Source organism: Tyto alba, unplaced genomic scaffold (assembly GCF_018691265.1).
Source record: "Tyto alba isolate M040663 unplaced genomic scaffold, T.alba_DEE_v4.0 Super-Scaffold_22, whole genome shotgun sequence".
In the NCBI taxonomy this organism is placed as follows: domain Eukaryota; kingdom Metazoa; phylum Chordata; class Aves; order Strigiformes; family Tytonidae; genus Tyto; species Tyto alba.
Genome location: NW_024881296.1, coordinates 19,390,553 through 19,403,009, shown reverse-complemented (window position 1 = coordinate 19,403,009; position 12,457 = coordinate 19,390,553). Strand labels below are relative to the sequence as shown.

Here is a 12,457-nt window from a genome sequence, read left to right as displayed (position 1 = left end):
ATATAATTATTTCTTCAGAAGCAATTTACACTAGTGCTTCTGAGGTAATATACAGCCTTTGAGGGGGAGCATACCTAAAGCTGTATTTGGCATCAATGCTGAAATTATCATTAGTATTTGAAGATGCATGTTAATTTAATTACTGGAAGTATGCTTTGTAAAAGGCTATTCAAACCTCATTCTTAGTTTGGCCTCTGAATCTTGACAGTTGTTCTGTCAGATGGACAGCACCAACAATAACCATATTGCTGATTAGCACAGCACAGGGAAGTTGGATGATATTCCTCCATTTAGAAAGAGTAAAAAAATATAAAAGAAAATTAAGGTTATGCCTTCACTGTTAAAGGTTTAGCACAAAAGCAGATTAGTGATAGTCTCTGTTCAAACTTGCTAATAAATAAGGGCACACTTCTAAGCAGAATGCTGTGACATAGCTGAAAATGTACAGAATATAGGTAATTGTTATTTTTAAAATTATACTTTTCAGAACTACTTTTTGCATTTACCTTATTTTTGGTATAAACACGAGGTGCGACTTTGAAAAAGACATGTGGCATTTCCTCCAGTGTGTCATTATCAACAACATGAAGTCTACAGGAAGGGATAGTGGTATACACCTTTGGCACTATAAGCATGTCTTCAGCAACAAGAAATATTTCTCTAAAAAAAAAAAAATCAAATTATATTACAATTACTTTCACAAATAAAATTATTTGTGTAACACAAAGTGAAAGTATACATTAGAATTTCAGGAAAGTAGACTTATTTAAAATTACATTTTTAAAGCAGGTTAATGAGAAACCATGGTGTACCATTACTACACCCCATAAAAGTTATACAGGGCTGTGTGAAACTCACCTGAAAACCACAAACCACACATTTGGTGGCTGATCAGCATACATTACAGCATAGTCAGTGAAAGAGATCTTACACCATTCATCTTCATAGCAAGGAAACTTTTCAATTGACTTACAGTTTCTTTTAAACATTTCTCTGGAAAGCAGAAAACAAGATAAATATTTAAATCTAATCAGGAGGTCATGTATGTCTTGACTTTAACTTAAGCTTCATGAAGAACACTGCTTCATGCATGAGTGTAAAATGATGATATAAAATGTGTTACTAATGTTACCCTTGTATCCAATCTCAAAAAATAATAAATCAGGTAGGAATCAGCTCTTTTAGAGTTAACAGCCTCTAATGGCCAACACTTACATACAAATATTTGTATCAGTCAGTCTATCCATGAGTATAACTGCTTCTAATAGCCCAAAATATGGCTTCTACAAAACTTTACTTGTTTATTGTTTGTTTGTTTTATAAATATCAGTTAGCATAACTTCCATTTCTTTATATTAAGCCATCATCTTAAAGCTGTGGCGTCATTAGGAGGTTAAAAAAACCTTTATTTCCTGTTAAAACTTTTTGGAACAAGAAATGAATAAAAGCAAACCAAGTAAATTTAAAATGGGATTAAAGACATTCCTTTCACACAGGAAAGAACCTAAGACTGTAAATTCAGGAGTTATTTGTAAGGTAAGCAAGCTCTCAGGTGTTATGAGGTTCTAGACAATAGAGCTAATCTCACTGGCACCTAAGTGACACCATGAATTTTTATTTATCACATGCATATCAAAAATCAATGTTCCTCTGGATGAAACAATGTGAAGACCAGCATACAAAAATCACTGTTATATGAAGAGGTGGGCAGGGTGAAGGGCAGAAGAAAGATGATAGATCTTACTCCATCTTTTGGCTCCTTCCAATGATTTTATCTGGAGATTATGAGTGAAAATACGCTTACATAGAGGTGAAGGAAAGGATATCCTTCTCCCTGCCACTCTCTCTGTCTTGAATTACTCTTGTGCTACTTGCTTTCTGCAGTTAGTAAACAGCATAACTTTTTTGGGAATCTTTTAATTGCTCCAATTCAAAGTTTGGTTTATAAGGCTTATGTAAAGGGGATAGTCTAAAGAAACCCCACTATATCCATTTTCAGTGATACCTGTCTTCTTTTCTGAGTCAACCATGAATGTGTTCAAGTTGGTCAACTGCAAAAGCTTTATCCACAAAATCTGGACAATGCTACTTTGATATTCTGTTATTCCTAGATAGTCACTGAAATTACAGAAACAATCTCCACATTCATGTTTTTAGCAATGATAATAGCTGACCTTGAGTCACCTTAATTAAGGTGAGTCACAGAGCAGATGCAAACATCATAGAACAGTTTGAAATTTTAGTCTGTGAAGCTTTGCAAAGATTCCTTCCACCACTGATGAAGAGCACACAGGAAGACAGAAAAAGTCTCTCAGAAACCTCAAATTTTTAATTAATTGAAAATTATAGTAGGGACAAACACAGATGAGCTTACATGGGACGTATAATGAGAAACAGGTGGCAACCCTAGCACAATTGAGAGGTTTTAGGGCATTTCAAACTGGTGTTTATGTTGTAAAATGGTACTGCTTCTGTCCTCCAGTAAGTCTGGAGGGAGTTAGAGAATAGGAAGACTTTTACCCTAATACTGAATTTTCCAAATTCCTGCATGTTACTTTAATGGCCAAGGTGTTAGTTTGTTACATTAAATGCTAATCTGTCAGTTGTTAAAAAAAAAAAAAAAAAAAAAAAACAAACCACAAGCAAAAAATAAAATCACATCAGCATAATTTCAACACTCAAATGTATTCTCTGTGACAATGCCTAAGAATCACGCCTATAAGTTTTAAAAGTCTGAAAGTAGACTAAAACCTGCATCTGATCCTTGCTGATTTAGAGATGCTGATAATCTAAAACTGAGGTCTAACATTTGAAACAAGGCTGTGGTTGCAAAGTCTTGATCCCATCAACATACAAAGGTTTTACAAGATACAATTATCCTGATTAGACACACTAAAAATTGAAATTATATGCCATATGAGTATTCCTTAAATTGCTGGTTATAAGGAGTGAGGATTTATACCCACAGCCAGTAATTATTGCCAGTTCTCGTTACCCAACCCTGGCAGAACTGATCTACTGCTAGATCGGTTGTATGAATACTTGCAGAGACATTTTTGAAGGACTTCATGAAAATATATGATCCCCAAAGAGGGTCATGCTTACATATGACTTAAGGAACACTGTTGATACTAGGGTAGCTATCTTTGCAACAGCTGTAACTAAATATCTTGGAAAGTGCCTATCTAGAACTATATCTACTTTCCTTCAAGCAAGTGCTACAAACAAATCCTCTGATGATATAAACTGTGGTACAATTAAATAGTATAGTTATGTCCTTTCTAATGTCAATGAGGATTCCTTAACAGATGGCATGAATCAAACTGCTTCTTTAAATCAACTGGTTAGCTGTTTAATTAATGAATCAGTATCAGATTTATACTTATGAAACTGCCTATAGGGTATTAAAAAAATGAAATAGAGGAGAAAGGTAGTATTCTAGCTCAAGCTGTAGGAAAAAACCCATAACACACATACCTAAATATTAGATTTACTATAGTTTTACTCATATAGGGTGCACAGAATAAAGCATAGCGTATCTTCACTAAAAACAACCCATCCCTTCCAACAGTTTTGTAATTTTAAAAAAAGTTTTGTAATCTTAAAACTAGTAATGCTTGTACTATATTTATTTTGAAAACCAGAAATTTACAGCAGTTATATGGCTTCAATAAAATAGTTTAATTTAGTACATGATTACCTTAACAGCGTTACAGCACACTGTTCAAAATTTAACTCAATCGCAGTCCACAATTTTTTCAAGGTTTCTTTGACATTAACATTTTCTTTAGTACCTGAAAATAATGAAATAAGTTAGAAAATGTATATAACATCTAAGTTGTGTATTTTTCTAAATATATACCTGCCAAATGTGTGAAAAATGCCACTCACACAAGTAAATTGTCTTATGAATCATTAGTTTTTATTTGGAATTTTACAGAAATCTCACTGGGCTGAATGTTAATTTCTCCTTTGACAGAGAAAACTCCATCATCACCTTTGTACTTTTCAGCACTCCTACAACTGCAAAAATGATGTGATCAATATTTTCTCTGATTTACAGTTTTTTCAATGTAATACGTTGTAGTGATAGGAGGTGATCTCTGTCCTCAGAGAATACACTGTTTAGCTCCCAGCAGCTTTTATTTGCAGCTACTATGAAGGGGTAGGTATGTGTCTAGGCAACCTGTGTAGCTACAAAGAAAATTATCAAGCAGCTCCAGTGGGTAAATCATCCCACTCATGTTTGATACCTTTCAGAAGTATCAGGATGTGTTGCCATCTCAGAGTGTCTACTTTTATCCGCAGAATCTGGATGAAGACTTGGCAACTAATTTATACCCATTGTCTAACTAAAGTTAGGTGAAATCCTTCTTTATTGCATAAGCAGTTAGTAACTGAAAAGGGGAAAACTAAAAAAAAAAAAAAAAAGGGGAGGAGTAGTAACACTTTACTGTAAAGACAAGTATAAGAGAGAAAAATATAGATAATGAGGGAAAAGAAGACAAGAACAGTATGATTGAGGAAAAGAAAAAACAAACAAACAAACAAACAAACAAACAACAACAACAAAAAAACAAGCAACAAATCAACACAGTAAAGCACTGTAAAGAAAATACCAGAATTAAAAGTAACAGTATTGGTAAAACAGAGTAAGTTAAGACAGACATTATAGACAATGGAAGAAAGTTGGGATACTCACATAGTGCTTAAATGACAAAAAACTAAAATCTAAACTTCAAAAGAACAGCTTCTGGGCTCTAAAATTTGTAGGAAATAATAATACTAGTGAAAGCTTACAGAAAGTCCTAATTTAGGTGGAACTTCATAAACAAAAATAGAAAGGCACTAGACTACTTAGTAGGAATGCTTAGCCTGACGGGGCTACAGGTGATAGTTTGGGAGAGAAGCAGCACCAGATTTACTGGTGAGGAGATGAAGGTACAAAACAGAGCTTGAAGATATCATCTAGTTCAGGTAAATTACACAGGGGAAAGAACCCCAGCAATGATGATAATTCAGGAAGGACCTTCCAGCAGAATAGGGGTGACTTACTAAAGAGGGAATGTAAGTCTCTCAACAGACCAGTTTTCTTTGTCATGACCCTCAGGCATTCATATACTGTGAGGCTAGAAGGAATCATTGTGATCTGACTTCCTGTGTAACAGTCCTGTTAACATGTTAATAGCTACTTCATCACATATAAATGACCAATCCTTTTTGAATTTTATGAGTATCTGATTTTAAAGTTTTCAGTAGTTTCAGTACAACACAAATCTTGGTTTATTCAAATAAATACCTTATCATTTTAAAAATAAATGACATGTTTTCTAGTTTGAATGTGTCTGGATTCAACTCACAATCTTTAAATGTCAGACTAAAGATCTTCTTGTTACACCTTTGGATTGCAGACTATTGTTGCTATCAAATTCCTTTTCTTATATGTGTAGTTAGATATTATAGTGATATCATTCTTAATCTTCCCTTTCTTAATTTACAAACTAACATCTTGCAAGTACAAGGTGCTTCTTTAATCCTCATCCTTACAACTCCACCCAGAATTTCTCAGTTGTTACCTATCTTTCTTTTTGGACTGTGGACACTGCACTTGGATACAATATTCCAGTTGAGATAACAGAATTGCTGAATAAGAAATGTAACACAAGTCTTCAATTGCTATGTAAGATTCCTCTATTTGTGTACATAAGAATGAAGGATAGTATCAGCACAATATCTTTTGAGCACAGTATCAGCCTTTGATGCTGTGTTCTGCTGATGACCAATTATGATGCTTAGGTTCTATGAACTTCACTTACACTTCCAGAAAAAAAAAAAAAAAAAAGTGCAGCTCTGAGATAAATCTACATTAATGTAAACTCTGGTTTAATGTCTACAAAAATCAAGACAGGGTGTCCTCCTACTTCTTAGTATCATATGTGCTAATTGGGTGATTAGTTTGAGCACTATTCTTAGTTTTATAAGAGATTAGAAATTCAACTATAACGTTCTATTGCATTTCAGTTAATTTTAACTTGATATTAATTAGTAACAAAATCTTTACAGTAAATATTTGAATAAGGTGAAGTGTGAAACATTTTTTTAAAAGGCATTTATAAAAGACACACACCCGGTTTTCTGCTGTTGAATACTTTCCTAACATAGGTCGCTCTCCAGATGGCTTGAAGTCTAAGAGCTGCTGCTTCTTCTTCAGAAGTGGGAGTTCGGTTCTGCCAACTACTAAGGGAATTCTTCTCACAACTCTCTGAAAGAAGGGGAGGAGAATGAGCAATATCAATAAAGCTGGAAGTCCTGTAGCTGCCTGCAATGAAGTTTAAAACAAAACCCTCCAAACCAAACAGAAAAAGACGAGGGAGCTATATTACAGAAACAGAGTGGTTTCCTCATAAAACTTCCATTTATGACAAAAACACCACTGTTAAAATTTTACTCTTATCATGGTAAAATTAGACAAAATATCCTGTCTAATTACACAAAGTCAGTGTTCAATTACCATGCTAATTCCAAATACCAAATTATTGAATTTTTACTTCTCTTCATGGACAGCTACTGCAGTGCATTTTTAAAGATCAAGTCTCCTAATGTAATTCCAAAATAACTTTCCAAACATGAACCAACAGGATTTGATACATAAGGCCCGATTCTGAACATAGCCAAAAAGAGATTCACAAGATATTAAGGGCTTCTGTCTCTCGATCTGATAATTTTATTAAGTAACAGTTTAAACACCAGTGTTGTTTGAAACACTGTATTCAACCTTTACCGAGGAGCCATGGAATAAGGATAAGATCTGTGATGAAGCAGGAGTTCATTTATCTGACACTGACTTTCTGTTACCAAGGAGCTTTGGAGTGAAACAGAAATTAGTGGGTTTTGACAGGTTAGTAATGAGCTCTTTGAAGGATTCCTTGCCTAGAATTAGTATCAGGGGAGCCATCAGAACCAGGGTTTAGGGGGAAGACTGTAAGCAGCACTACAAGGAGGCAGTGCCAGGGAGCTGGTTTGGAACTGCACAGATAAATAATGAGTGCAGTGAGACAGCACAAAAGGAAGGAAACAGTGGTCCAAAAGAAGTACCAACAAACAAAAAGGAGAAAAGAGAGAGATCCACTTGAAAAATGGAAGAAACCAGCTTAAGTAAAATATTGCTGTCATCAGCCAGGAGATCACACATTTCAATCTAGTATCTTTTATTGAATATTGTTAAATGTAGCTGTGTTCCCAAGCAACATTCCTCTTTATTGTCTCATTTCCAAACCTCAGAAAGCTTCTTTAATATTTAGTGACTCTGAAAGGTTACACAAGCCCACTTGAACAGACAATAGATTAGAACTCATCAATATGAATGGCATAACTACTTCTATAAAACAGAAGCATATAATCACAGAATGATACAGGCTGGAGGGGACCACTGACGGTTATCTGATCCAAACCAGGATAAATTTAGAGCAGGTTGCTTATGATCCTGAGCAAATGTCCAGTCCATTTTTTAATATCTCCAGGGATGGAGACTCCACAAACTCTCTGGACAATCTCTCACAATTTTTGACTATCTTCATGATGAAAAATGTTTCCCTAATATCCAACTGGAATTCAGCATGTCCTAAGATGTGTCCTGTCCCTCTGCAACTCTGAGAAGGGTATGGCTCCTGTCTTTTCCCATTTATTCATCAAAGTAACTCATATTTCACAATGATTTTGTCCCATCTACAAGCTTGTCTATTTTATAATTAAATAATCCAGTCGCAAAATGTGCTATAACTTTTGACCCCACTAATCACAGTTTTCAAAGAAAGAAAATAGACTTCTATTTTCAGTAGGTGTTTTAGATCAGAAGAATGGTCTCTGCTGCAGAGCTAACATTTCCCACATATGGCAAAATGATATATTATAAAGTAAGTAAAAGTATTATACTTTTTATATGATCACGCAGTTACACAGACTGTTCTGGCAAGTAAGGAGACCCTAACACTGAACCTGAATCAATTATATATAAAATTGTGACTACATCTAACGTTACTCCTGGTTCATTTAAGCATCTCTTGTTCTTCTTGCTTCTTAATCAATAATCAAGTAATGGACAAGTTCCCCAAGAAAATACCCAACTGGTGCAAGATGGTGCCACGTGCACTTGGTTTCAGACAGGTAAGCAAGCACTTTAGTAGTGTCAGGTTGTAAGTCACTGCCAAGAAGTTCTCCTCCTATTTCATACAAGAACCTTGTAGTAGGTGCAGAAAAATGAATAAAGAGATTACATAGTGGCATGGTGAGTCAGATTAGCTTGCTGAATGAACAATTTAATATTTTTTCCCCCTGTCTTTGCTTCCTGTGAAATCGGCAAGCTGATCAGATTCCCTAGCATCTGTGCAAATGCTGATGGTGGGAGTACATGTTCTGGGATGGGAAGGTGGCAAAGACAGGACTTTAGTAGTAGCATTCAGTGAAGCTGCACTTTAAGGTCTAAAAAGACCAGAACATGATCTGCATTTAATCAGTGACTTATAATGTATTTCATTACTTGTATTGCCAACAACATTCATAATAAGACTTCACTCCAGAAGTGACTAAAATTGACTTAGATATCATGATTCTAATTTTTCTTATTACTGGGTTATGTTTGCCAACTTTCTTTGTAACATACAAATCAAAATAATTAAGTCAAAATTAAATATTCTGATCTTCAAAGGTTTTTTTGACTTAATGCTTCTTAGTATTTTGTCTTATAAACACAGAAGTATGTTACTGTGAAATGCTTTAAATCAACCAATATTAACTAGTGTATGTTCAAATTTTACATTAAGATTGAAAACTGATTTGTCAGAAATTTCTGGCACGCTCTACTTGTTAATTAGAAGTTATCCTGCTAATAATAAAACTGAAGTTCTCAAAGCAGCTTAGCAAGACTTTGCTCACCATAAAACCAGTTGCAGTTTTCTCATAACATTGTGGATGCATCTACTGTAGGCAATGTAACATAATGTTTTATTTGAAAAAGGTCTATTTCGCAAGTACTGGAGAGGCACTTTCCATATTCAAGCAAATAATGGCAAACTTTCCTTCACCCATTACCAGAACTCAAGTTTAAATCCAAACAAAGTGTAAGAAGAAACAAATGTCCAGAATTATCTCTCCAGTCACACAGAACAACTTATGATCACTGTTCTTAACCTATTTTTCTGGAGGCAAGAGAAGCTTGTTCTGGAAGAGAACAGGGCAGGAGTTTACACAGATAAGATAAGCTTATATCTAAAAGCTTGACATCTAGATAAGATAAAACCTCTGATCAGAAGGTTTTAACAGGCCTGCACACAAAAGGCACTCTACTTCCAAAGTCAAAGTTGGGATTTATCCATTGAGAAAGAAATGTACCCTTTGAATTGTGCCTAAATAGCTGTCAAGTATCCGAGACTCTTGAAAATCAGTGCCGAAGGCCTTCAGTGCAATCAATCGTTAAGTGAGTTGGCTCAAGAGTGGGCCCCATGAAACTGGGACAAAGTAGACAGAGGAAATGTGCAACAGAGAGCAGGCAAGCAGTGCTGAGCTGTCGAGACCATCTCCCCTCATCCTGTGTAACATCATCCTGGTATGCTTCCTTTCCCAGGAAGCATCACATACCTCTGTTAATTCAGCATCTCATGACTGTCCAAAGTTCTGCAGGGTCTCTTTATCTACTCTTCTTCCCAGAAGACCATAGAAGAGTCATGCCATGGAGAAGGACTCAGCTTCAGAAACTTCTGTCTTTTTGTCATATGTTCACATGGCATGGTCTTCCACTTGTTTCTTGTAGCTCTTGTGCTAATTGCTCCATGGTGATGGATGGTATTTGTCAGACAAATAAATATCACTAGATCATTTTCAGGATGGCTTCTCAGAAACCTTACCAGGCATGACTGCTAACTGCAGTACATCATAACATCCTTGCCCTCAGTAAATCTCGAGATGAATTCATCACACAGTGCAAAATGAACATGCTAATATAAAATGGAGGTGGCATTTCAAAAAAGGGTCAGATTTGACCTGAAGTACTCTCAGACACAGACAACAAAGAGATTTCATTCATGCATTACAGTTGTTTATGTTGATGACTGTTAGGTTCCAAAGGGTTAAAACTCGAATCCTGACAAGATCTGAGCAACTAACCTGTAATGCAGCAGTGCTAATGTGAGCCAGTCAGATCAGGTGATGTCAGTCCTTCTAGGCCTTCCTACACTGCATTTCTCACCTGTTTTTTCCTGCTACTTACTTTTTTTTTCTTTTTGACACTTCATTTGATTTATGCTTTTTTGAAAACAGCTGTCTCTATTTCTTTAGAGTTCTGGGATGGAACCTGAACACAAGCATGCATTTATTTCAATGAAATCTTTATTAAGCAGGGCAAAATGTACATCCAAGGTCAATAAAGGCAATTCACTTCCCAGTCTGATAGGAATCTTTTGTAATTTAGGTCTGGAAAAGCAACTAAATTAAAAAGATATATTGGACACTGGAGGAAATCAAATTGAAACAGAACTTTCCTCCTCCGTACATTTATTCAATTTTTTTGATTCATCCCCCAAAACCTAAAAAATATTCTGCCACAGTGGATCTCATAATTCAGTAATATATAGTTGAGGTTTTTGCTACAACCTGTCAACTATGCTAATTACTCAAATCTAATTAAAAAAATGTCTTCTGTTCTATTGCTGACAAGAATTTAAGTTTTTTTTTGGAATACATAAATCAGTAGCAGTCATCTTAAAAAATGTGACAGGTGTTGTTGACTTCAAGTGGTGTGACAAATGTCACTATGCCGACCCTTATAATTTATGTTCTTGCCAAAGTATATAATTCTGTGAAAAAATACAATGAATTATTCAGTCATTCTGGCTGATTCTTTATCTCTGACGTCTCACAGAAGAATAACCTTCAGAAGAGGAGATTTGGACGAAAGTCCCCATTAAAGAATGAGACAGAAGTGTATATGTTTTCTTAAAGAACAAAAGTATTACATCACTTTGTCAGTAAAGATATTCGTGTAAATTTTAATTAAGATTTTTTATACCAATTTTCCAAAATAAACTGACTAATGAAAGAAAGTTAATATAATTTTGATTGACCGAGGAGAAAGACCTTATACTGGAAGTGCATAATAGCAGAAGGAAAAGCTAAATCAGTCTGAATGGCCTTCAAATGGTGATGGTGTATCTTCCTGACAATTTTTCAGGAATTTTTCTGTCATAATATGAAACCATATACATAAAGCCTCTGTTAATGAATTAACTACTAATATTAATAGATTAAGAAGTTATATAGACTACAAAATAAGTATCTTAAAATGGAAAAGATCTCTATATTTGGTTGACAGGCAAGCTTAATTCTAACTGCTTATGACTCCAGACTGCATACAAAAGGAGGCAAAGGACCTGTGGGGTGAGAAATATTCCTGCTTGTAAATAAAACTGCTTGCCTTCCAGTGGCTCGTCCCACAGTACTTTCAGGTGTACAGCATAGCCTAATAACAGGCTGGAGAAGAGGTGGATGGTGCTGTAGTTAGATCCCCACTACATGTGTGTGACTAGCCAGCTAAATATCCAGCCAACATGATAATTTGCCAAGAATAGGTTTAAAAACCAAGCAAGCAAACAAAAAACAAAATACACCCCCCTACCCTTCCCCCCTCCCCGCAAACAAACTAAAATACCCCCATCACCAAGAAATAGCTGAACTTTCAATGAAGGTACTAATTTGAGTGTTCCTTCACTCTCATTTCATGAACAATATATGCATTTAAGGTCTTTTTAGCCAGTAATTTGAATGAGAGACATGATCTGCAGTTCATCAGGTAAAAAAAGCATCTGTAGACGCTTGTTAATGCTTGTCAATACTGACAAAAACAAGTCAAGGAAGACAAAGGGCAATTCTATAAATTTTATAAATTAACAAAACATGAACAGACTTTCTGGAACAAAGAAAAGGATCATTTCTATTCTGAGATGAGTCTCAGACAGGCTGTCATCAGTAAAAGGCTTAAGCATCTCATATGAAAATAACCATGTTTACTTAGGCAAGAAAGCACTAGATTAGTGAAGAGCTGGCTTCCTTGAAAATAAGAGTATTTGAACGATAGAGTACCTGAAGATATAGTGTCATCCTCAGAAACCTCAGTGTCTTTAAAATCCAAAGTGAAGGACCTGAAGGCAAATTTATAGCTGTAAGCAGCCTTCTTGCCTAATACATATTTGATCAAATACCAAAACGCACTATTGAAAACCTAAAATCAAAAAGAGAAAAAGCATTCAAAGAACGATTCATTTTTAAAAGCTGATTTATATTGTTTCTCATTATTGTTTCAACAACTGCTTAGCTCTTTTCTTTGTTCAAGTAAAAATGAAGCCTTTTACTTTCTCAAACAAATATAGTATCTGAAATTTAGTCCCAACTGTAGAACTACAATGCTCCA

At 35.2% G+C, this 12,457-nt stretch overlaps 1 protein-coding gene across 1 annotated transcript in view; it reads right to left on the bottom strand.

Annotated features, from left to right (window-relative positions):
- The window catches only part of ADGB (androglobin), a 120,259-nt gene that overhangs the window by 31,952 nt on the left and 75,850 nt on the right, over positions 1 to 12,457 (bottom strand). Inside the window, 5 exon segments of the mRNA XM_042796125.1 lie at positions 507 to 660; positions 859 to 993; positions 3,701 to 3,794; positions 6,128 to 6,262; positions 12,130 to 12,268. Coding sequence (XP_042652059.1) covers positions 507 to 660; positions 859 to 993; positions 3,701 to 3,794; positions 6,128 to 6,262; positions 12,130 to 12,268 — 657 coding nt within the window.